The 23455-nt window shown below is 42.1% G+C and overlaps 2 protein-coding genes across 3 annotated transcripts; both read right to left on the bottom strand.

The window, feature by feature from the left end:
- Nucleotides 1-3518: 3518 nt before the first annotated feature.
- On the bottom strand, nt 3519-13929 carry grb7 (growth factor receptor bound protein 7). The gene is made up of 15 exons (XM_026315443.1): nt 13788-13929; nt 11860-12034; nt 10641-10767; nt 8080-8236; nt 7871-7992; nt 6985-7059; nt 6415-6552; nt 6145-6255; nt 5732-5830; nt 5532-5615; nt 5329-5445; nt 4868-4925; nt 4669-4756; nt 4403-4496; nt 3519-4314 (listed from the first exon to the last, which is right to left on the bottom strand). Exons 2-15 carry the CDS (start codon nt 12027-12029, stop codon nt 4168-4170), a joined length of 1587 nt encoding a protein of 528 aa, XP_026171228.1. The 5' UTR covers nt 12030-12034; nt 13788-13929; the 3' UTR covers nt 3519-4167.
- A 1164-nt stretch (nt 13930-15093) lies between these two features.
- arf2b (ARF GTPase 2b) lies at nt 15094-23189 on the bottom strand. 2 transcript variants are annotated; one of them, XM_026315272.1, is made up of 6 exons: nt 23063-23125; nt 22763-22766; nt 21327-21484; nt 20468-20578; nt 18057-18181; nt 15094-16921 (listed from the first exon to the last, which is right to left on the bottom strand). In XM_026315272.1, exons 3-6 carry the CDS (start codon nt 21472-21474, stop codon nt 16760-16762), a joined length of 546 nt encoding a protein of 181 aa, XP_026171057.1. In that variant the 5' UTR covers nt 21475-21484; nt 22763-22766; nt 23063-23125; the 3' UTR covers nt 15094-16759. The 2 variants fall into 2 exon arrangements, with proteins under 2 accessions (XP_026171057.1, XP_026171056.1); XM_026315271.1 differs by lacking the exon at nt 22763-22766 and having other exon boundaries at nt 23059-23189.
- Nucleotides 23190-23455: the final 266 nt, after the last annotated feature.

Here is a 23455-nt window from a genome sequence, read left to right as displayed (position 1 = left end):
TTTGTTTGTTTTATACTTTGAGCCTGTTCTGCTTGTTTTTAAAAGTGTTGTCAAAACACAATCTAATAAACAAACGATGACATATCGTTATGGATAAAACTGCCCAACCGGGTGTGAGAAGTCGTTAAACAGACTCCACCTTTACGAGCTGCAACATGAAAGTGATAAACACAATAAAACTATATTAGTCTCAAACGGCGACTTGAAAACTTTCACTGTTGGTACTTTGATCAGTGCTGGAAGAAGTACTGAGACCCTTTACTGCAGTAACATTACGAATACCACAGTGGAAAAACTCCTCTGTTCCAAGTAAAAGTCCTGCATTCCAAAATGTTACTGCAGTAAAAGTACAAAAGTATCAACATCCAAATGTACTTGAAGTAGCTTGAAGGAGTCATTCTGCAGAACGAGCAGTAAATGTAGTAAATGTACATGTAGAGCAGTAAAAAGTACAAGGTTTGGCTCTGACATGTAGTCCAAGGATGAAGTAGCACAACATGGAAGTACTTAAAGTACACCTAAATGTACCTGTATTATTTTCCACCACTGACTTTGAATATATTTTGATGGCTCATACATACACTGTGAATCTAAGTCGATTATTCGATCAAAAGAAAATCAATTTATTTCATTTAGTTCCAGCTTCTCAGATTTGAGGATTTTCTGCTGTGTGGTTGAAACTGAAAATATTTGGGGGTTTTTTAACTGATTATTGGTGAAATGTAATTTGAAGACTCGACTCTGAGCTCGGGAAAAACTTTTCAAAACATCTACTGGAGAAAACAATCGAAAATGAATCGGAAATAATCGTCAGCTGCTCCGGAAACGCAAGCAATGGCCAACCAAATAGGCAACACAAAACATAAATAAAATAAAGAAAATCAAATACACAAATAAAACCCAAATACCTGCAGAGCATCACAACCACAACATACAAGTAAACAAACAACATGTCAGCACAACAAACGCCGCTGAACTCACCGCGCGTCCCTGCGGGTCCTCGTGTCCCCGACGCGTCCTGCGCAAAGAAACAACCAAACTCTCGCCATCCTCAGGTCAAGCTGCAGGTTCCGGCCTGTCGTGCCCCCTTTTCCTGCACTTTAACCCTAAAACCTGCTGCTTTTTCACGAACACGCTCCCAACTCTCTGTTCCCAAACAGTTTACCCTCTGCGCACCTGCAGCTCACCTGCCCCACAGGTGGAGGGGGGGGGGGTATATTATTAAATTCTTCTTCTTCTTCTTCTATTAGGGTCAATGGCGGATGTCAGACCAAACTCCATGGTGCGTTCCCGCCACCTGCCTGTGAATCATTGGCTTTACCAAAACACAGTTTTCTGTTTGTGTAGTCTCCTCAACTCTTTAATTCCTAATTAGTAAACAATTTATTTCCTTTGACAATAGATTGTTTGTTAGGACTTAAGTTTCTCTTTCCTCAAAGCTGAAGCTCTTTTCTTTCCTCTGTTTGATTCCCTGACTTTCCAACACATAAACCCGCTGGATGTTTATTTGTCCTAAAAAAGTCCGTAGTTCACTTGTTTGTTTGTTTGCTCACAGATGTTTGTCATATAGAATATTTCATCAAACCTACTTGGATCATGCAGGAAGTTTTCAATAAAAATAAAGAAATGATTTGTTGTCTGTTGTTCAGGGTCATGTTTGCAGCTGCTGCTCTAATTGTGCTGCACGTCTCTTTGAAGCTGACCCGTCTCTCTCTCGCTCTCTCTCTCTGTTTTTACCTTCCACAGAGAAAAATTAGTTTCCATAGCAACCCCATCCATAGAGGGAACACACACACACACACACACACACACACACACACGAACAGCAGCTCTTTGGATTCAGTTTCATGAAAATCTTACTCAAGTGACAGGACTCAATAAAAGCACAACAGATAAATCTCAACAATATTTGCCTCTGAAATATTAATTATTTGCTGTGAATTCTGGGTAAATTAAGAACACAAACAATGGCTGACAGAACAACAGCCCCCTTCTGGGAGCAGTTTAAAGTTCTAAAGCAGTTTCATTGGATAAATACCATAACAACCCCACAGGTAACGCTGTGCACAGTGTGTGTGCTGCTCAGCAGGACGTCCTGATGCACTGGAGCCTCAAATGTCACATTCTGAGTCTTGTTTTCGCCTTTTTTCTCTGCACCAGGCAAATGTAAAGTCAACCTGAGGTGACGACATCTGACGCTGCTTGACAAAGGTCCTTGTGAAACTGTCAGGCCTCCATCATAAGGGTCTAAGTGCAACCTTCAGTGGGTCTGATGCTGCAGACCAGCATGAAATGCCTGGGAAACTGGCCCCTGGAGCCACAGGGCAGCAGAGGATCAGTTTTCTGTGCCGCTGCCAGGACTCAGCGGTATCCCGGGGCTTCGTCAGGACTCAGTCCAGGCTTTTCTTTCCACAGTTACTTTAGTTTTGGCTTTTGTTAAGGAGGAGAACAAATCAGCTGGTTTTCTACCCATTTATGAGTGATTGATGGAAATACTAAGGTACAAGTACCTCAAAACTAAGTACTTTCCACTACTCTTACTTTGCTGTGTCGACTTAAAGCTTTTGAGTTCCTTTTTCTCCATTTTCAAAACACACATGGTTAAATATTTCTGGTGTATCTTGACTCACCCACACGTTCTCAACTGCATCAGATGTAACAGCTCGTTCCTCAGAACGTAGAGTATGAACAGAACCTGCACTGTTGATACATTACGTACATTTTACTGGAGTTTTACTCGTCCAGAATGAAGGATTTTTGTGTTTTACATTAGACTTTTACTGCATCACACCATCACATTTCTGTTCGACCACACAGAGACATTTCAAATTGGACTAAATCTGTATTTAATATGAAATAATTTATTCTAAACATAAAACAAATCTGACAATGGCAGGAAACATTTATAATATAGAAAAACAAACTGGCCTGTTGGACTGAATGAATGATAAGAATATTTAGACATTTGATCTTCATCTCAAAATGAAAACTGTAAATATTGAAGGTGAAAGGAAACATGTTTAAACAACCACCAGTAACAAAGAGCTCGACGTGTTAAAATGAGGTTAGTGTTTAGTTTTTTAGCCATCGCTCAGTGAGAGTTAACATTTGTACAATGTCATGTGCAAAACCTACAAAACGTTTTCATGTCACCTCAGAAAATTTCAGGTCAGACATTTGCTGTTTTCCTTCACGGTCGTTGTGCAAATACAGCAGTGAACGTGTGCATGTTGTTATTTCTCAGTGTGCTCTAATTTTAAAAATTAGATTTTCTTAAAGGCACAAATAAAAAGTTTATGTACAGAGTCTGAAGACACTTTACATGCTACATGATCAGGACCTCCATCCATCCATCCATCCATCATCTAGACCCCCTTAGTCCTAACCAGGGTCACGGGGACCTGCTGGAGCCTATCCCAGCTCTCTTTGGGTGAAAGGCAGGGGTCCACCCTGGACAGGTCCCCAGTCCATCACAGGGCCACATAGAGACAAACAACCTCACACACTCACACTCACTCCTATGGGCAATTTAGAGTCACCAATCAACCTGACATACATGTTTTTGGACTGTGGGAGGAAACCAGAGTACCTGGAGAAAACCCACACAAGCACAGGGAGAACATGTGTGGAGTTTGCAATATCACAACTCTTTCATGTTAAGATTAAAATGCATGTGTTCCTTTTCTCCTCTGCTGAGCTCTGGCTCAGAGTGCCCTCTAATGGTCCCAGCCCTCAGTGAAATCAGCTGCAGCCTCGTCACGGTGCTGATCCTGGACGTCTCAGTCCCACCGTGGCCGAACGCATCTGAATCACAATTGCACATTATTTCAAGTGCTCGTCCTCCAAACATCCCCAGAGCGTGAGAAGTTTGTCCAACACGGCCAATTGAGTCGTCTCCACGGGGACGGCAGCCCATTAATTCAAAATAAAAAGCAGCCACTCTCTGCAGCTGCACGTGGAGTCGTCGTTGTTTAGAAAGAGGAGCGTCAGACGACCTGCTCCAGGTGTGCCTCACACAGGTACACACCTCTGTGCCGCTCGGGCACTTAGACTGCTCTTTATCAATTTAACACAGACTGACAGAATCTGAGGAGGTCTGGAGGATCCTGGACCGACAGGAGAGGATCCATTAAAGGACACGGGGGCAAAGGTAAAGGAAGCGCGGGTTTATAGCGCGATACAGACGCACGGGTGTTTGAGGCAGACGGGAAGGATGCTCTTGTTGATCTGGTGGAACTCCACCAGCTGCAGCAGGTCAGCGAAGACGGTCACTCCCTCGTCCATGGTGAGGCACTTCCTGCCTGCGTTGTCATACTGCACAGACGAAGACAAACGCAGTGAGGATGCAAAGTACATGCAAAGTGTTTTTCCTGCCAATATGTGAGAGAATGAGGGAACTCACTGGGATCACCAGGTAGTGTTTGGTCTTCAGCTTGTAGCACAGCGACAGGACGAAGCACTGAACGTGCTGCTGGCTCTCACGGATCAGGAACATCCTAAAGGACACACAGTAAATATCTGCTCTCTAGAGACAGACTGAAGATGTTCATATTTCCTAACATACTGCACATTAGTTTTTTTTCTCTGCTATATCACTGAATATTAAATACATGCTGGATCCTCCAGACCCTCACTGTTTAAAGAAGCATAGTAAAAACAGTAAATCACCCGTCTACCAGTCCCTGCTTCTCTATCAGCCTCTCTGCTTCCTTTCTGGACACACCGCTATGAAACCACGGCTGCGTCTTGTGGATGGCTGCAAATTAAACAAGGACATGAGGAAGAGAACAAGCACACAGTTTGATGTCTTTTTCAGAAAACACAGGAGTCCTGGTTCAGGACCCTGTCTCCTCTCATGTGGACTTACTGGAAGGTCTTACACCACAGTTTAGGTTGGGCAGGCTGCACCTCAGGGCTTCTCTCCTCTGTGTCAGTGAAGAAACCAGGAAAAGGTCACAGCATCAGACATGGTTTCTGTTTGCATCACTACATCTGTGCTGCCTTACAGAATCATCTTGGCTCTTATTTTCATTTGTTCTTATTTTTGTCATTTTGGCAACATTTCTGTAGCAGAACATCTCACAGCTAAAGAAAAATAAGCCTAAACCATAAATCAAATCAAAAATAAAACACAGTGGACACAAAGACAAAGACTTTTACAGCCTGTGGTTGCTGCTTTAACGAGGCTTCTTCTTTACCTTGGTGACAACTGAAATGATGCCAAGACTAATAAATAAAAAGTAATAAACTGAAACTTTCCTCTGTCTCTGTCTTCCTGCCCCAACCGAGCCAAGACAGACCCCCCCCCCGTCCAGTCCCCACCCTCACCCTCCAGGCTTGTCCCTCCTCCCGTTCTGCGCTCTGGGCCTCCCTCGGGTTCTGGATGACTCGTCCTCCAGCCTTCCCCGAGAAGTCCATGGCCACCAGACTAGCCTCCGACTTTGACTGCACAGACGACACACACAGTTAAAACGGCCGCGTGTTTACGCCTCCCACACTCCTCAATACTGCGTCACGTGCCCTGAGCTCACATTGCTGTCGCCGAGGTCGGTCCCTCCGAGGCTCCGCGGGGCCGACTTGGACAGCTGGTAGTTACAGTGAAGCTGCTTTCCATACTGAGCACATAAACACACGCAAAATACACGATTCAGTGATTGTACCATCTACACATGCACGGGAGCAGCAACAGGACAGTGACATAGCGAAGATATAAGCAGCTTTATCTTCAGACCTTGAACAATCTGAAAGAAGACGTCCAACATGTTCGCGTCTGTTCGTTTTCAGCGCACAGGATCTTCAGGTCCTGAACACGAACTGGGTTTTTGGAAGGCTGTGCAAACACACACACACACACACACACACACACACACACACACACACACACACACACACACACACACACACACACACACACACACACACACACACACACACACACAAAATTCAAAGTGAAAAGGTCACCACAGCTCATCCTCAGCATTATTATGAAATGAGTTCATTCCTAGTTCATCTCCAAATTTAATGTTGAAGCAGTTAACTCAAAATAAAAGAATGAGACCAGTGATGGTCTGTATTAGTCTGCAAACACTAAAACCAACAGTGTGTGTGTGTGTGTGTGTCAGGACTTTCTGAGGAAGTGGTTACCTTGATGCAGAAGGTGAAGTCTGCAGGTGCACTGTACAGTTTGCGGCTGTTCACCACATTGTAGACGTTCAGATCTTCCAGATCAGCCACATACTGCAGGTGCCGGGGCTCCTAGTCCCCCAACACAGAAACACAACGTGAGACGACAAAAGGAAAAAGTGTCATTTTTCATTTGGACTCTCACTGTTCTGATACTTTACTGCCCCTCCTTTTATTGACTGTAACTGTGACAGGAGGCTGAATAAAAAGAACCGGACTCGACTCGCTGACCTTGGAGGAGCCTTTGGTGGAGCAGTAGAGTCCCGAGCGCCTCAGGAAGAAGTAGACCTTCTTCCAGGCTTTCCGACTGGGCTCCTTTACATGCAGGAAACCCTGGATCTCTGGACATGTGCCAGACTGGAGCAGGTTCTGTGGAACACGTTGGGCTCATTATACACCTCATTATAAATAACCTGTTCATTTATCGGATTCTTTTTTTATATAAAAAAACAACTAACAGGAGAAAAAAATACATAGGACATGGAAAATTTGGACGAAACTCAAAAACATGTGATTTTTATTTATTTGTAAGAGAAACTGAAGAAACATAATCAGCAGCTCATTTGCATCGTCTCCTCAGTTTCTCTGAACAGACGTGATCATCACAGAGTTTTTGCTGTAAACTACAATTAAACCATGAACATATGGGGACAGATAATTGGCTTGAAAAACACTGAGGACTGATTAACAGAAAATTCATCACTAATGATTCTGGATTCATGTTTCAAACAGAAAACGTCCAATCAGATGCACTGAAACGCTGAACTGGTGTGAGCGAGCTCCTGATTGCAGGTGGTTTACCTGAATGAGCTCTGTTGACGTCATCCCCCTGCTGACGTCGGCGCTGTCGGAGATCATGCTCTCTGGGAAGAAAAGCTGAACAGAGGAGACTTGTTTACAAGACAAAGCTGCTTCTGCTGCAGTCGGCGCTGCTGTCGCTTCACCGCCGGGCCGAGCGGGAACCCTTAGCTTGACTATGTGGATGAATTACTCTTTGATTAAGACATATTACAGGTAAAATGATGAGTTTATTGTTCAGCCTTAAATAAATGATCAGTCATGCAAATGAAGTCAAGTGTGCATAAAACCAGCTGGTGTCCAATTTCCTCGTGCACTCAGGAGGGGGTGCACATCCTGCTGGTGTCTCTGTCTGTGTAAACCTACGACTGCAACTAACAGTCTATTTTTCAGTGTCTGGTTTTTCTTACTATTTTTTTATGCTTAATAGACTAATGACCGATTAGGCAATAAACTAATTCACATTATGTAATAATAAAATCAATCAATAATTACAGCCCCATGATGCAACTGTAAGTGTAGGCCCAGTTTCCTGCTGCGATAAATCTATGATCTAATTCACTGCTGTGCCTTGTGGAGGCAGTGTGGGAGCACGGCACAGGAACAGCAGAGGGAGGTTCATCAAAACCAGTTTTAAATGTGAACTGCCACCTTTGTTTAACAGCACCGATGACAGACCGGACCTGATGTAATTAAATATCTGTGGCTTTAAGACAGCGTGTCTGCACCAGCACGCAACCTGCCAATCATCCAGAATCAGAAACCACCACGGCATCAGGGCCTGTCACCATCACACTTAATAAAGAGCCTGAAAATCTTCCTTGTTCCTGCTGGAGGGGTTCTGTTACGTAAAATAAATGCAGGCTTTAATGCACTGCAGGCTGCATACCATGGGTTTCCTGAAGAACTCGTACTTGGCATAGTTTTTGCAGAAAACAAGCCTCGTGTCACACTTCAGAGACCAGTTTGCCTGAACTTCCAGCACAACCTCGTGGTCCTCCAGACACCTCTCTGAGGAGACAGCAGAACATCGTCATTGTGCAGCTGTAGTTTCGTACTCAGTGCCCATTTAAATTGCAGTTTAAAGCCCAGTCTTACCCAGGCCTAAGGTAGGATGGAACTCGAGCAGAGCCCAGTTCTCCTCATCGCTGCAGTGGGCGGTCTGGACCAACATATGACACACCTCTCTGGTTGTAGCTCCTGGAGAAACCCACAGTGACCGGCTGTGTCTGTCCTCTCCATACACCTTTACCAGCTGATGGGAGCATGAAAGTAGAAGAAGCTTTCAGATCATCGATTTTAAAAACACTCTGTTACAAGTACAACTTTTACAACTTTTAATCCTTAAGCGTCTGTGTTTGTACTGCAATGTGTTGTTTTGATTGTCAGCAGGGAGGGCTGCGATTCCTGCACTGAATCCAAGCCGCCTTTGTATCCACAGCATACGAGGCGAGCATATAAAACAGCCACGGTTTACTGTCTGCTCTCTGCACCAGCTGGATTAACTCACTGCTAACACAACATCTGCTGCTGCTGCTGCTGCTGCTGCTTCACTGCAGAAGCAGGAATCTGCAGAAACACAAAGTGGCTTTTATTTTGAAGAAGCCACAACAAGTGCAATGATTTTGTCACTGACGTTAGCACTAACTGCAGCGTTTTTCAGATTTCAATATCAAAGTAGCAGACAGTGAGTTGTTGGAGTATATTATCGGCACCACATGGCTCTGGCACATCACTGCCTTTAATTAAAACAAGCTGCACTGTAAACAAACCTGTGCAAGGACAACAAGGTGCATTGAAATGTTCAAAAGTAGCACACAACCTTTGAATGTTGTGGCTGGACAAGCAGGAGCTTGACTCTAACTCTGACTGATTCACATACATTTAGATATTTTATTATTCCATAACAGTGGATCGTATTTCACGAACTGGTCACGAGGTTTGTTTGTAAAATCTTAACCTGGGAGGTAAAAATTGCAGGTAAAATGATGAGTTTATCATCATTTGATGAGTTCAACTTCGTTACTCACACCCCAACAAATTATTCTTACGTGTACTATGACTTCACAAATCGTTGAACGGCCTAAATTAACCAAACCGGTTAAATGAAATGAACTTAGTAAACAACATTCATTTCATAAAAGGTTCTGGCTCCGGACCAACACTGGTCCTCGACAAACAAAACCACAATCTGAGGCCAAGAACCTGTCAAGGTGCACAGACGCACAGACTTACTGACACCTAGAGACAAAACAAAACAAGTTTAAATTCTTACTAATTTTAGAGCAACACAACTCAAGTTTCTGTGTTTTTCTCTTCAGATGATTGGAAATTTCAGGTTTTACTGTTTATTCATGAGCTGAGAGAGAGAGAGAGAGAGACAGAGACAGAGAGAGGGAGAGAAACCCTCCCACTTGTCTTCCTACACTTTCTCGTTCTTTTCTGTATCCACTAAGGAAAAGAATGGACCGGCTTGTTGAAGCAGCCTGAAGCTGCTAAAGTGAACAGAGCGCAGGTTATTTAAGGGTCAGGACGTTTCTCGGAGCTCGTCGCTGTCTGACACGGCGTCTGGGTTTCAATTCGAACGAAAACAAAACAAACCTGTACGACCAGAAACTTGCGGCCGTCAATCAACGAGCCCCGACTGGTTGGACAAGTGCCGGTGTCAGTCAGGAAAAATAATGGTTAAGTATAAACCAGGGAGGCGTATGTGGGAGGAGCCTCAAAGTTCAATATCAGCCCACTTTGACTCCTGAGTGGAAGAAAGAAACGTGACCACAGCTGTGCCACTGAACAATCATCACTTAAAATACTGAGAACTACAAGCATCTGGCCAGATGTGTCTCAAGCTAAAACATTTTATTGTTAAAGATTTTTTAGGTGTCATACCAGCAGCAGTCGTGTTACGTCGTATTGTGCAGGCGTGCCTAACAAAGTGGCCCGTTCAATTCCACCTGTGTAGAAAAACACCTCGGGCTGAACGCGGCGCGGTGACATGCTCCTGTAATTGCAGACATGTGTACTCTGGCGGTGTTTGCGAGCCAAAATAAGGCAGCGCAGACATGGCAACACAGCTCACCTGTCAGTCACAATCACAACCAACCTTCACCTGCAGCAGCGGCAAACAAGTTAAGGCGCATTTACAGGATCCACTGACTGATGCACCTGTCAGAGCCCAGAGACGGCTGCAGGTGTGACGGGATTAACGCGGCGCAGGCTCTGAACTGTCCGAACTAATAACATCAGGAAGGATAAAACCGCAGTTATTCTATATTTTCTCACTTCAGCAGATCCAGCACCCCAAGTTCTCTGCTCTGTCTGTGCTTCTCAGCTTTTTAAACCAATGGCTCCAAGTGAAGAAGTAAATCTTGAAAATCAGCTATACAGGCAGCACTTGTGAGAAGCGTCTGGAGCCGTTTTCAGTTAAACTTCTGTTCAGGTAAATCAACTGAGGACAGAATGAGACTCGGTTCCTCTGAGTCTGTGACGTAAAAATGAAACTTAAACAGGGAAGTGAAAGGATCAGATTTGACAGGGACACGACGTCAAGTCAGTCTTTTTAACAGAAGGAACAAAACACTGGAGCCAAAGGTCAGATCCTGGGTCTGTCAGATATCAAACTATGTTAGTAGCCTCCGGTTAAAAGGCTCTGAACTTACATGTTTGTCACCCGACGGTGGCGTCAGAGAACTGATGAGCACTGGAGAGTTGGACGGGCTGCACAGCTCTGGGAAGGGGTTGGGAATGGAAGGGACAGAACGCGAAAATGTCTCGACACCTTTCACCCTAAAAAAGGGAAATAAATAGATCAGAACCAGAAACTGACAAATGATCATACAGTGAGTTTTTAATAACATGTCATTAAAAGATGAGACTTAGGATGTTCTGTGTGTGTCCTGTTGTCATCAAATGTCTAAAAAACAAGCTCATGAGAGTTGCCTGTAGAGCCAAAGGTGTATTATTCCGCCAATGAAAATAGTCCAAACAAATTTACCACTTATTCCTGTTTGAACCTTGATAAAAACAGCAAACTAAATATAAACTAAACATCTGTGATACGTTTTTGAAGCTGCATAATTCGTTTTTGGGGAACAGGCTAAAACAAAATATTAAGTTTGTAAAAAACAAAACAATGAGCTGAAAGACAATAAAACAGTCACAGAGTCAGGTGATAATTTTCTGTAGATTCATTACAAAAACATTTAATGATTGTTGTTTTCAGCAGGACGGAGCTGGAGCCAGAGAAACAAACTTACACACACACGACATTGTTTGTTTGGACTTTTGATGGGATTTGTTGACAGAAAGAACAGGCAGAAAAACACCAGCCTCATCCTTTAATCTGTGTTTAATTTGACACTAATGAGCTTTTCCCGCTCCTTGTTAGAAAGAAAATAAGTGTGATTACTAGTGACACTTCAAACTGAAAGCCAAGGTTAGAAAAACAAGCCAGGATGAATTAAGTCTCAGGATAATTATGTGTAATTAACCTTGTTATATTAAAGATTTCCATTGAATAGAGAAGTTGGACTGAGCAAGTACAAAAAAAGTGTGTCTAATAGCGCACGCACACACACACACACACACACACACACACACACACACACACGCACACACACACGCCCAGCCCAATGTGCAATCCCAGTTTCATCTGTTGTGTGTTTAAGGCTGCCAGTATCGGAGTTAAACGTCTTTACGCATCAGATGATTTACGGCCTGAAGCTGAGTCACACACCTGAGTCAACATGCACCACCACCTTCAGAAACCTACTGATGAATGTCCACTGTGTGTGTGTGTGTGTGTGTGTGTGTGTGTGTGTGAGCTCAGTCGGCTCCCGCCCACAGTGGGTGATGCTGTCACGTTCCTGCTGCTAATACCTGCTGGAGGTGATCAGGATGGGCTGGGAGCGGCAAATGGACGGAGAGTCCGACACCAGAGGAGCCAGAGTCAGAGTGGAGCTGCCCAGCAGCGATTCGGCTACTCCGGACTCCTCCATCCTCTCCGAGCCCTCAAATACTTTGGTCCAGGGACCTGCCACCTCCATCATGTTACCTGACGAGGAGGAAGGTGATAAATGGAAAAAACACGGACTTAAACGAAAGAAGAGTAAAAATCCCTCCTGTCAGTCATCTAACTGCTAAATCAGTTAATCCAGGGCTGTAACCAACAAATATTTTCATCAGTTAACTTGATGATGTTGTTGCTCAAAACCCAACGATGTTCAGTTCACTGGGTTAAACAGAGAAAAGCAGCAAATCCTGACACTGTGAAGCTGAAACCACAGAAAATTAAGTTTTTTTATTCATTTTACTGTTATTGCTGGAAAAATGACTACAAATCAGAATAATCACTGAGGAAGTGTTGCGGCTCTATAAGCAAATAATCATTTCCATGGAAAATCATCCTCAGTTTATTTTTATTTGATATGTTCAGTGTCACTTTCAGTATCAAAGACAAGCAGCGGTGGCATTTTTATCTTTGCAGCTCCTAAGCCAACACATATAACTGATGCTGATGAACACACAGAGAACAACAGACTCCAGCCTGTTAAACGTCCAAAGACCAGGGAAAACAACACAGCTGCATCGTGTGTGTGTGTGTTCTGCCTGAACAAAAAGCATATTTCTTCCAATTCAAACACTCAGCTGCCACAAACCGTTTCTAAGAAGCTTTCTCTATAGCAGGTGCTAATAGACTCTACCAGAAGAAATCATTATTAAATTTATTATTATTACATTTGGCGCTTTGGACTCTGCACCTCGATCTGTCTCTAAGGCCCGCAGGGTTCAATGAAGCTGCTCGGGATTTTAGAGAAATGCACATCGTAATAACACAATGTGACATGTGGCACATCCTGAACAGCCTGAACCGAACCACTTACAAGAAACTTCTGCACATACATCAACATTTAGCACAGACGTTTTGTTTACTGCAGATAAACAGATATTATATAAGATATTTAGATACGGGATCACTCAAATAAAAACTGTAATTTTGCAAAATACATTAAAAAACTCAGTGATTATTTTATACGTCATTTCTCCCTACATTTATTATGGGATGTATTTACATATCTCCCTACTGCAACTTAGTTTGCTGTAGTGGTTCAACATAAACATTACTGTCACTGAATGAGGCTTAAACACTGTGTTCTGTCTGAAAACAGGCTTTGTTATTGTCTGACTGTTGCTCTGCAGATCACGCAGCCTGCAGGTTTAGAAAGTGACGGTGTTTTGATCAGGTGATGAGGTGTGAGGGGCTGTATAATCTCCCCAGGGCCAAGTAAAGATCTTTGCAATTCCAGTTGTGTCCAACCAGACATATTCTGAATTTCCCCTGTGGGGATGAATAAAGTACCTATCTATCTATCTATCTATATTCTATTCACAATAATATAAAAGAAAAAGAGCAGCAAATCAAAGTTAAACAGCTGAAATGAGACTAAAGGTTGATTTCTTTGCTTGGTTAAACTATTAAAATGTAAATAATTCGTCAAAATTGCTGGTAGTGACATTTTTGTTGACAAATTAAGTGATTTTCTCTGTAAACAAACTTTACTGATTAATCTTTGGGCCTCCTGCGCCAAATCCTTATATTGAAAATAAAGAAGTTATGACCTCTCTTCCGTAAACAAAACTTTATTTCCTAAAATAAACCTTCATCAAGATTAGACTAACACAATGATCAATTCGGCTACCATCGGCTGACTCGGGCTCTTTTATCAAATAGACATTCGAGGGTAAAGCAGCCTGCACCTGTTGGGACTAGCCTGTTAGCATCTCGGAAAAGATCGTAAAAAACGTACCTGAAAACGACGTCGCTTCACTCGGCGGGTTTCAACTGTCGCCCATCGTGTTAATCTCAAACGTGACGCTAAGTTTTGTGTTTTTCCCCCTACGCAAAGCCAACAAAACAAGATCCCGCACCTCTACCCTGTGCCAGCAAACACTAGGTGAGCGGACTGAGGGAAGGAGGAGTCTGTGGGCCAGGTGTGCACTGTAGTCCCGCCCCCTCCCTCACCAGTCAATGGGTTCATTATATGTATGTACTTCAGATATTTAAATAAAACCACACACATAGAAAACACGTTTGATTCTTTATAGAACAAGACTATATTGTATTATTTTTGTCTTCCATGTTTTTGAGGTAAATTTTCTTTAAGAATTTTACTTAAAAAATGTTTTTTACAGCACTAGATTTATTTGTAGCTTTAGTTACTGTCAATACAAAACACATAACAATTATGGCTTTTAATATAAATTAACCTCCCCAATCATAGGAGTGATGAATTACCAAATTAAGGCAACAATTTAAAGTTCATTCACCTCAACCAAGTATAATAAATTTTGCTTTTATAGTGATAGGTAATAATAACCTAATGACTTAATATATAAAAGTATAACACTCATAGTAATACTGTAGTACCTTTACTTAAGTATCACTTTGAATGTATGACTTCTTGTAATGGAGTGTTTTTACAGTATGGTATTAATACTTTTTACATGACATAAACAGGAACTTAAAATTAATCAGGAGTGAGTCAGGTTTTGTTTACGACATCAATGATTGTCTCCACCTAGTGGTTATATCTGACTATGAGGAAACCAATTTTTATATTGTTTATTACACTTTGGCCCAGTTGAATTGAACCAGCAACATCTCTTGGCTTCAGTATTTAAACTGTCTCTAGTACAAAGTAGGTCTGGACAGAAAAATGAATGAATGAATACCTACCAAAAAAAAAAAAAAAAAAAAAAAAACTACAACCCCCTTATATGTGTGCTAATAGCTAAAAAGCCTGAGACATATTGTTAAACACTAAAGTATTTTTTAATTTAGGTTAGAGTGTATTTGTTAGTCTGTCAGAAGAAAACACTACATACTGTTCTCTAACTCCACTGGGGAAAATCAGGCTGCTAATTAAGGATTGTGGTTCATTCTCAGAAGAGCACCGAGTAGCCACGAGCCTAAAGAGGCTGAAGGGAAAGCAGTGATTTAAAATCTCACCTCCAGCTTTAAGAAAAAGTAACAGACTTTCTTACAGCCCAAACAATCAAGACAAGAAGAATCTTTAAAGAGAATAATCACTAAAAACAGATGTGCTCTCAGCAAACTGTTGGATCAAATCATGTTTATTAATGTGTTCAGGAAATCCCCACAGAAACAGTTTACAGGGGAACTTACAGATTTACAATCATTCTTGACAGAAGTGCCAGCTTAACCCCCCACGGTTCAACACTGAGGACGCCTGCTGAATCTCACGACCAGGTAACTGCACACCCAATCCCCTTAACAGGTCTACCACCAAGTCCTTCCAGCTCCGCCACGAGCCACTGACAGTGTACTTGTGTATTGGTCTTTCAGTCATGAAGTATGCAGCGCTAAAATGACAAGTAGCCTGTAAACACCCAGACATTCGAACGGTGTTTCCCTTCTTCACGTCTGGACCGTTCACAGTTAAAGAGCCTTCATTTTTGGTGCCAATCCTTCATCCCAACCAGAAAACTCAGACAACAACCGTTGGTGACAAAAACCTCGTCACTCAAAATCAAACGCAGTTTAGGCTCTCGAGGACACACTACTTTCATATGCAGGATTTGTCATACTGCTCATATGCATTTGGTTCAGCAGTCATAGTACAAATAGAAATGCTAAAACTAGTTACAGAAAAAAAACGTAACATCTCTTAAAGGAATAACATGTGAAGCTTGTGAATGTATCAGCACATCTGTCTCAGTTAACCGGCTGAAGTTTGTGACATCCCTAACACCTTGTTTTTGACCTACATTAGGTAGGAACACTGTCAGAATGATTCATTATACCGAGTCCAATTTCACCCAGGGAATTAATAACCAGCTACCAAACATCTGAAAAGACAAGAATTGCATATACTCAGATTCTAATTTTAAAGTAATTTCATTTTTAAGGTTGTTGGCTTGTGCTTCGCGGTCTCGCTTAGTGGGGGCGTAAAGGTAGTGTTTATGGGAGAACCATTGCTAAGAATAATCTGTTATATTCCAATATAATAATAATAAAACAAACAGCATGATTTTCAAATGACACCAGAATGATCGAGGATGGGCGTTTATTTTATTCATTTTTTTATACTTTTTCTGTTTTCTGATTTGCGTCGACCTGATACAGGTTAAGATGCAATTTATTGAATCTCTTACTGGTGGGTTGAGGTTTCAAAATCAAAAGAGGTTAAAATGAACATCTAGCATTCAGTCTACACTGGGCGAACTTTTCTACTTAACAGATTCTACAGGGACACGGAGGACAGCTTGCACCCTTGCTCTTTCTTTGCCGTATGAAAACCATGCTTTCTCTTGAGAGTAAGGGTGGGGAGAAGGGGGTCGTGCAAGACTGAGAGTGGGGGTAGGCTGGGGGGGGCAGAGGCTGAGTTTGGTGGGTGGAGAAAGGGGCTTGAAAACCAGACTGCTGATTCCACAGGAGGTGTGTAAAAGGCACGCCAGGGTTACTCCCAATCCCAGCCAACATACACAGAGACGCCTTCACACCCACACACACTCGCTGAACACACAAGATACACGCACACACACAAGCACGCCCACTCACACACAAGCAGCACAGGCTAGAGCCCCCAGAGCACTGACGAGGGGAGAAAGCAGGAGTGAGGGAATGAAGGTAGTTCTTGAAAGAAAGAGCTGGGGCTGAAACTGGGGTTAGATGGGAGCAAAGGGGCCTGGATCCGGTGCTGCCGCTATGTTGAAACAGAAAAAATAAACAAATGAAACTCAAAACTGATGGAATGGATCATTTCTGGTTCTTCAGCTGGTTGGAGAGCCAGTCCAGGCCCTCGTACAAGCCGTCCCCACTGGTGGCGCAGGTGGCCTGGATGTACCAGCTGCGCTGGCGCAGGGCGTGCAAACCCAGCTTGTCTGTGATCTCTGCAGCATTCATGGCGTTGGGGAGATCCTGGGAGAAGAACAAACTGTGTCAGGGTGCAGGTCTGATACAGAGTGGGGCTAGAAAATAAACATTCTTAAAATTTAAGACTGATCTTCACATGTGCTGCTCTTCTCAGTAAAATGTCACATGTATGCAGAGGTTATTTGTAAGTGGCTGAGTTCAGTGTCAGATCTGTGGAAACAGATTTTTACAAGTAGTGTGGATGACAGCTGCCTCAAGTCAGGACAGTCTCGCAAACTGTGCAGTGAACAGTTGAGTCTCTGTGGATCCGCTCCAGTTGACTGCAGACTGCCCTGAGTCAGGACGGTTTGCTGTTTCTGAATCTAGAGATCACATCTATGAAAAGCCTGAAAAATGACTGCTCGCTGACCTCAGCTCTGTTTGCTTTGCTGAGCAGATATTATCCCTGACTTTAAGATGTGAGGCCGTGGAAGTTGACTGAACACTGTGTGGATTCTTCTTTATTCTGTTCCTGCCTGGAGCTGCACTACATAACAGCCTCCTGCAGAGTTCAGGCTGATGGGTTAATGATGTGCAGATGAATCAATGAGCAGATTTTCAGTTTCTGCCCTGTCTGTGCTCAGACTGTTCCTAAAAGCACATATCTGCACTTTGCTGAAGCTTCTGGTACTGACAGTGCCAAGCAGCTTTATGGGCAGCATTCATCTTAAGCATATAAACAGCATGAAGGATGATGCTTCTGTACCTTTTGAATTTTTTTTTTTTTAATATATTTTTTCTTATTTTTGCTGAATTGTTTTGCACATGAAGGCCTAAAGAAACATGTATATCTGCATTACCCAAGGACAAAAAAAAAAAAAAAAAAAAAAACTGAAATCCTGTTCACAATTTAGTCAATAATCAGCAGGTTACATGGTTTCATATAAAAAGAAACACCAGTGTTTCCCCAAATGGTGACAATCTTAAAAGAAATGTAAGGTCCCAGGATAAATTCTGCTTTAAGAGACTCTGGTATTTATTTTAAGAATTATAGATCAGTACGAACAGAAACCTAATTCAGATACCTCTACATCCAATTCATCACCAAAAAGCAAAAAGAGCAAATTAAGCTAAAGTAACAAACACTCTTGCTGCACATAAACATTTGTAGGCAGTCCAGGAAAGTGAAATGGAGCCTCACCTGTTTATTTGCAAAAACGAGCAGCACAGCGTCTCTGAGTTCATCCTCAGCGAGCATTCTGGACAACTCCTCCCTCGCCTCGTTCACTCTCTCCCTGTCGTTGCTGTCCACCACAAAGATAAGCCCTGCATGCAAAAATATAACTTTCAGTTAGGACCAGTAACAGACAAATTTCATATGAGTTCATTATGCATGTGTATTAAATACAACAATCTGCTGGTTCCAACACATTTTCTTCTCTCCCAGCCCAAAAGCTGAGACTTGATTCCATTGTTATTTAATTCTGTGCAAATTGCCTTCACTGCTTAGGAAGCCTCTTTGGCCACATCAAAGCCAAAAGCCAAAGCCTAATTTTCGGGTCATGTGATGTTGTTGGCTGTTATCTCAAGCAGCAACTCCAAACATCTGTGGATTATACTGATGAACCTGATATTAAAAAGTGAACTAATAAAAGTCACGTACAAATGTCAGCTATGACATTGTGCATATGGTGAAGTGCAAAAAACAGCTAATTTAAATATAAACTCCATGTGTGTCATTTGGAAACTGGAGGTCTGTTGAGTGAGCATTTTAATGAAAGCAGAAACAGACACTGGAATCAAGCTGTACAGTTAAATGAAGTAAAAATACCGAACCAAACTACGGTGTGTGATGCGGTGTGATTCATGTAGCTGCAAATGAGGATGCTCAGGCCAGCACTCTCAAACGCTGCATTCTGGGAAGTCTGCTAAAATTATTTCCTTGTTTTGTTTCTTTAAAAACTCAAGAAATGAATAATAATGAATTCTCAGTAGTTTATTTAATCGACCACTTTCTAGTCAAAAAACAAAGTTTAAACTTAGTTAGTTAGTTATTGGGAAAAGATTGATTGATTGCACTAAACCTGAGTATCATGTTGTACAGTACAAACTGTTCAAACAGTGTAGACGGCTTATTTTTGTATCCCTGTCAGAGCTCTCATTTAAAGTCTGTGAAGGAGCAGGTATTTATTTGTGCTCCTGCCACACCTTTGACTCCTGCAGCCTTAAATTACACAGCCTCTGCTGTGAGCAAAATGGCACCATTACGATGGCATCAATACTCACTGAAAAGAAAGGACTAATACCACAGCACTTGTCTCCTCTTTCATGCTGTCAGGTTAACCAAACAGTGTGATGCTGTAAATTTTGAGGGGTTTTAACACACTTGACTATGTCCTGCTGCCACAAAATAGCAAAGCTTTTTTTTTTTTTAAATCAGGAATCAAACTGCTTTCTGCACTTGTTGTTTTCAAAGTTTTAGCCAGAAGAGCTGCTGTTTTTTCTACCAGTTCTGAGACACACAGTTGTGCCATCTGGAAAGATCATCTCTAAAAACACGAGAACCAAATTTTTGTTGGCAAACCCAACATTGCAGGGACAAGGACGTCTGTATTGTGCTGGAGTAGGCTGGCAGTTTCACATGCTTTCAGTGATATATGAAGGATGCTTCTCTGTATTTTGCCCTTTTCTTTGTCACAGAACAGTGGTTCAATTTTTAGGCTTAGTGTGGCTACTTGTAAACACACATCACAGGGTATAACGTGGAAAAGAATCATCAGTTCAGTGAAAGTGATTTTTCTTTCTTTCTCAGATCATTTCATTTGTACGATTTTTCAGCAACCCGAAAATGCTGAGCACATACAGCATTTAACAGGAAAACTTGGGTCAGAAAAATATCATCGTACTCTTTCGTATGTCTTGTGACCCCTTCATATTTATGGTTGGGCACCTAGTGGGTTTCACAGGCCCAGGGGTGGAGGATGTGGTACTTTTCAGACAGCATGTAAGTGGGTCTATTTGCATATGCAGGGCAAAGCGCTAGCACCTTCAGGCAATGGAAACCACTGGTATATTCTGAAGTAAGACATGCTGTTCCTAGAACCCTCTTGGGCTGTTTTTGATAAACGATGCTGTGTGTAACTGTCATTACCAGCAAGGATTCACACATTCAATTTCACACTTGGATGGTCTGTACGTGGATGGTGACACTTGCTGCTGCTAGGTATTTGTCTGGTGCAGGCAAGGAAAACAAGGAGAAGCTAAAGCAGGACCAAGGTGGCAGCAAATCTGCTGAATCAGATGAAATCACAGTGGATTTCTTCAAGCAGCAATTCAGAGAAAACCAACATACCACTGAGATTTTACCTGCAGGTTGCATCACTAATGGGAAATGCCAGGCAGTAAAAGCCTATAGTGCCCACATATATTCTGATGAATTCAATTTCAGGAAATGGCAGGGGAATCACACAATACGCCCTTTGAGAACTAAACAATGGTGTATGACTCACTGGTTCAGTAGCTTTAGCATCATCTTTTACGCACCAATGAGGCCACCTATGGGCAGTAATGCTCGCTGACACCACTGCCAGCTAAGATAAAGTCCCTCCTCACCTTGAGTGTTCTGGAAGTAGTGGCGCCACAGCGGCCTGATTTTGTCCTGACCGCCCACATCCCACACTGTGAAGCTGATGTTTTTGTATTCTACAGTTTCAACATTAAAACCTGGAGAGAAGATGAGAAACACAGATGAGTCACTAACTGACAGAAACAGTATGAAAGCCAACAGTCGATCTGACAGGTGTTAAACACCACCCACTGTTTAACATTTCTAAAAACACTAAATAAACTGAGATAAAGTTATAAGAAAAACGGCACATGCAGGACTGGGTTCTGAGCTTCAATAATTTTTAATTTCAACTAAAATACAAAACACTCCCTAGTCTCTGATTTTGAATGTGAGGAGCTCCTACTCTCCATTTATCATCAATGTAAACTGAACATTTTCTTATTTTGGATTGTTGATCAGACAAAAAAGACATTGGAAGACATCTCCTTTGATGTTTGTAAAATTTAAGGTGTGTTTTTCATTATTTTCTGACATTTCTTAGGCTAAAGAAAATAACAGCAAATTAAATGATAGTCCTATGTTCAAGACAAGTATAAAAACTAAAGTACTAAAGGTGGAGTCAGTCCTAATGTTGTGTAGTTATTGCTTGATTAGATAGTTGAAGAGGCTTGTGAGCGTCTGTTTCTCATGCCAGTACATGTAAAGTTGAAAAGGCTGCTAAAAGCAAACTCTGTAATCACTAACTTTGCATTTTATTGATTTTGCTTTTCACACAAAAACCTTGTGTCACCTAAAAGGTTTACTCAGTTTATAGGTGCCCAGGAATTTAGGTGACCTAAATTGTTAAAACACATAAAAATTACATCAGTAGAGTCTGTAACGTAGGTTAATGTATATTCATACCAATGGTGGGAATGGTGGTGACAATCTCTCCAAGTTTCAGTTTATATAGGATGGTTGTTTTCCCAGCAGCATCTAGCCCAACCATGAGAATCCTCATCTCTTTTTTGCCAAATAGGCCTTTGAATAAGCTTGCGAAGACATTCCCCATGGCGACGAAGCTGTGGAAGAGGAGAAGCAAACAGAGTTAGGAGAGCTAATGCCTGTAGTGTTTCAGTTTCAGAAGAAAACACTAAACGTATAATTTCATCTTTGTTGGGCAGGCCATAAAGGCCCAAATAAATTAACCAAAAAGCTTGTGGACAGCAGTATATCTGACCCAGTCCAAGCCAAATGTCTGCTGTATCAAAAGCTGCACATGGAACACAAACGGGATGTTTACTCAAGCTACTGGGTAAACATTAAGGTTTCATGGCCATACAATGCCAGCCAGCCCATCCTCTATGTAACATTTCCCTACATTAACTGTATGACACAGGTGTTAACACAGGATATAATTTATGATGAAATCTCACTTCGTTGCTGCTAAACATCATATGTCCAGTGGCATCTACATTAAGAGCTGCAACAATTAAATCAACTATTTAATAATCAGCAACAATGACAAAACTTTGGTGTTGGCTGTAGATTCTCTAATGTGAATATTTTCTGCTTATTTGGGTTGGTCAGACAAAAACAAGTCAAGAGATCAATTCAGAACTGTGAAAAATTATATCTAAACCTAATTATTTAGCTTCTCGTGATCATACAGATTATTCTGAAAATAAATTCACAATTTTATTCGTTTTCAAGTAAAATTTCCAAACGCTTCCTGGTTGCACTTTATCAGCTGTGATGATCTGATGTACCTTTTTTCCATATCTGATAATTAACCTAATTGGTGGTCAAATAAAACAAGCAAAGTGAAACGTTACTCGTTATCTTGAAGTTTGGGGGATTAAAACGAAAACCTTTAAGATTATTTTCAAACATTTGAATAAAAAGCAGGTACCATTGTAAAGAGAATAAACAGATTATTCCGTAATGAAAAGCTGTGAACGTCGTTACAGCCTCCGGCTACGTTGTTAACCCGGATAAAGTGATAAGTTAGCTGACAGATCTCCAGATAAAACAGGCCTCTCCCAGGATAATGTTACTGTATGAGCCGTCACAAGACGCTAGCATGCTAATAACACCTCGACCTTAGCTAAAGGCAAATCCAGCTCAACGTCTTCTTTAAATGTTGATTAAAGGAGTTAAAAGTGAGGGCACTCCGTTGTTATTTTACGTATATGAACAGCCGGGGTCGGATAGTTTTGGCTGGTTACTGCGACTCGAAGCGGAGAGTCGTTAGCTTCACTAAGGGCGGATGCTTCTGCTATTTAGCTTGTTGGCTAACGTTAGCCCGATGCTAGCGGGCGACACCATTTACGAACGGCCCAGAGAAGACCACCGTTTACAAAACATGGTGACATGTTATTACCAGATATACCGTTGATATATTAGGAAAACCGCCGGTGATATTTAAGTCATTACTTTTTAAAAACCACAGTGACAGCTCTTTGACGTTACCGGGGCTGTTTAGCGAGCATGCTAACGTAGCAAGCCGTTAGCTAAATGCCGCGTCACAGTAAAGGAAAAACGCCGTGACTTCCCATTAAACACCGAATAAACCGAACAGTTTGTACGGCGCTGACACCGGCTCACATCAGCGGACATTTTAGCACGAAAATTAAAGTGTTTTGTGGAGTATTACCTTTAAAAAAAGACAGCTTCTCGATCTTTCCGTTATCTTTCACTGTCACTTCAAAATGGCGTCTTGCGCAACCAGGGAGACACCGGCGTACGAGCCCCTCCCACTATCACAGCTGACCAATCACGGCAGGACTGGTGTCACTAATAACCCGCCCGTGCGCTCCTGCCCACCAATCACAGCGCCAGGAGCTTTGCGTGTCAGCGTGCACAAAATGTCGAGGAAGTGAATTGCACACACGTTTGTTCAAGTTTCAAACTACCGACAGAACCGACTATCGTCAATTATCGACAAAATTGACTATCAACAGAACTATCGACAGCACTGACTTACTACCGACAGAACCGCCTACCAGCAGAACTGAAGACTATCCACAAGTCAAAACCGACTATCGACAGCA

This window comes from Mastacembelus armatus, chromosome 19, assembly GCF_900324485.2.
Source record: "Mastacembelus armatus chromosome 19, fMasArm1.2, whole genome shotgun sequence".
Lineage (NCBI taxonomy): Eukaryota > Metazoa > Chordata > Actinopteri > Synbranchiformes > Mastacembelidae > Mastacembelus > Mastacembelus armatus.
This window is presented reverse-complemented; position numbering and strand designations above follow the sequence as displayed.

What these genes read in the sequence shown, in the direction of transcription:
- arf2b (XM_026315271.1), bottom strand. Translation starts at nt 21,474, where the DNA reads ATGGGGAATGTCTTCGCAAGCTTATTCAAAGGCCTATTTGGCAAAAAA. An exon ending in CACCACCATTCCCACCATTG is followed by an intron (nt 20,579 to 21,326) that starts GTATGAATATAC and finishes TCTTCTCTCCAG; the next exon opens with GTTTTAATGTTGAAACTGTA. An exon ending in CTACTTCCAGAACACTCAAG is followed by an intron (nt 18,182 to 20,467) that starts GTGAGGAGGGAC and finishes TTTTGCATGCAG; the next exon opens with GGCTTATCTTTGTGGTGGAC.
- grb7 (XM_026315443.1), bottom strand. Translation starts at nt 12,029, where the DNA reads ATGATGGAGGTGGCAGGTCCCTGGACCAAAGTATTTGAGGGCTCGGAG. An exon ending in CTGTGGTGTAAGACCTTCCA is followed by an intron (nt 4,757 to 4,867) that starts GTAAGTCCACAT and finishes TTTAATTTGCAG; the next exon opens with CCATCCACAAGACGCAGCCG. An exon ending in AAGCAGGGACTGGTAGACGG is followed by an intron (nt 4,497 to 4,668) that starts GTGATTTACTGT and finishes TGTGTCCTTTAG; the next exon opens with GATGTTCCTGATCCGTGAGA.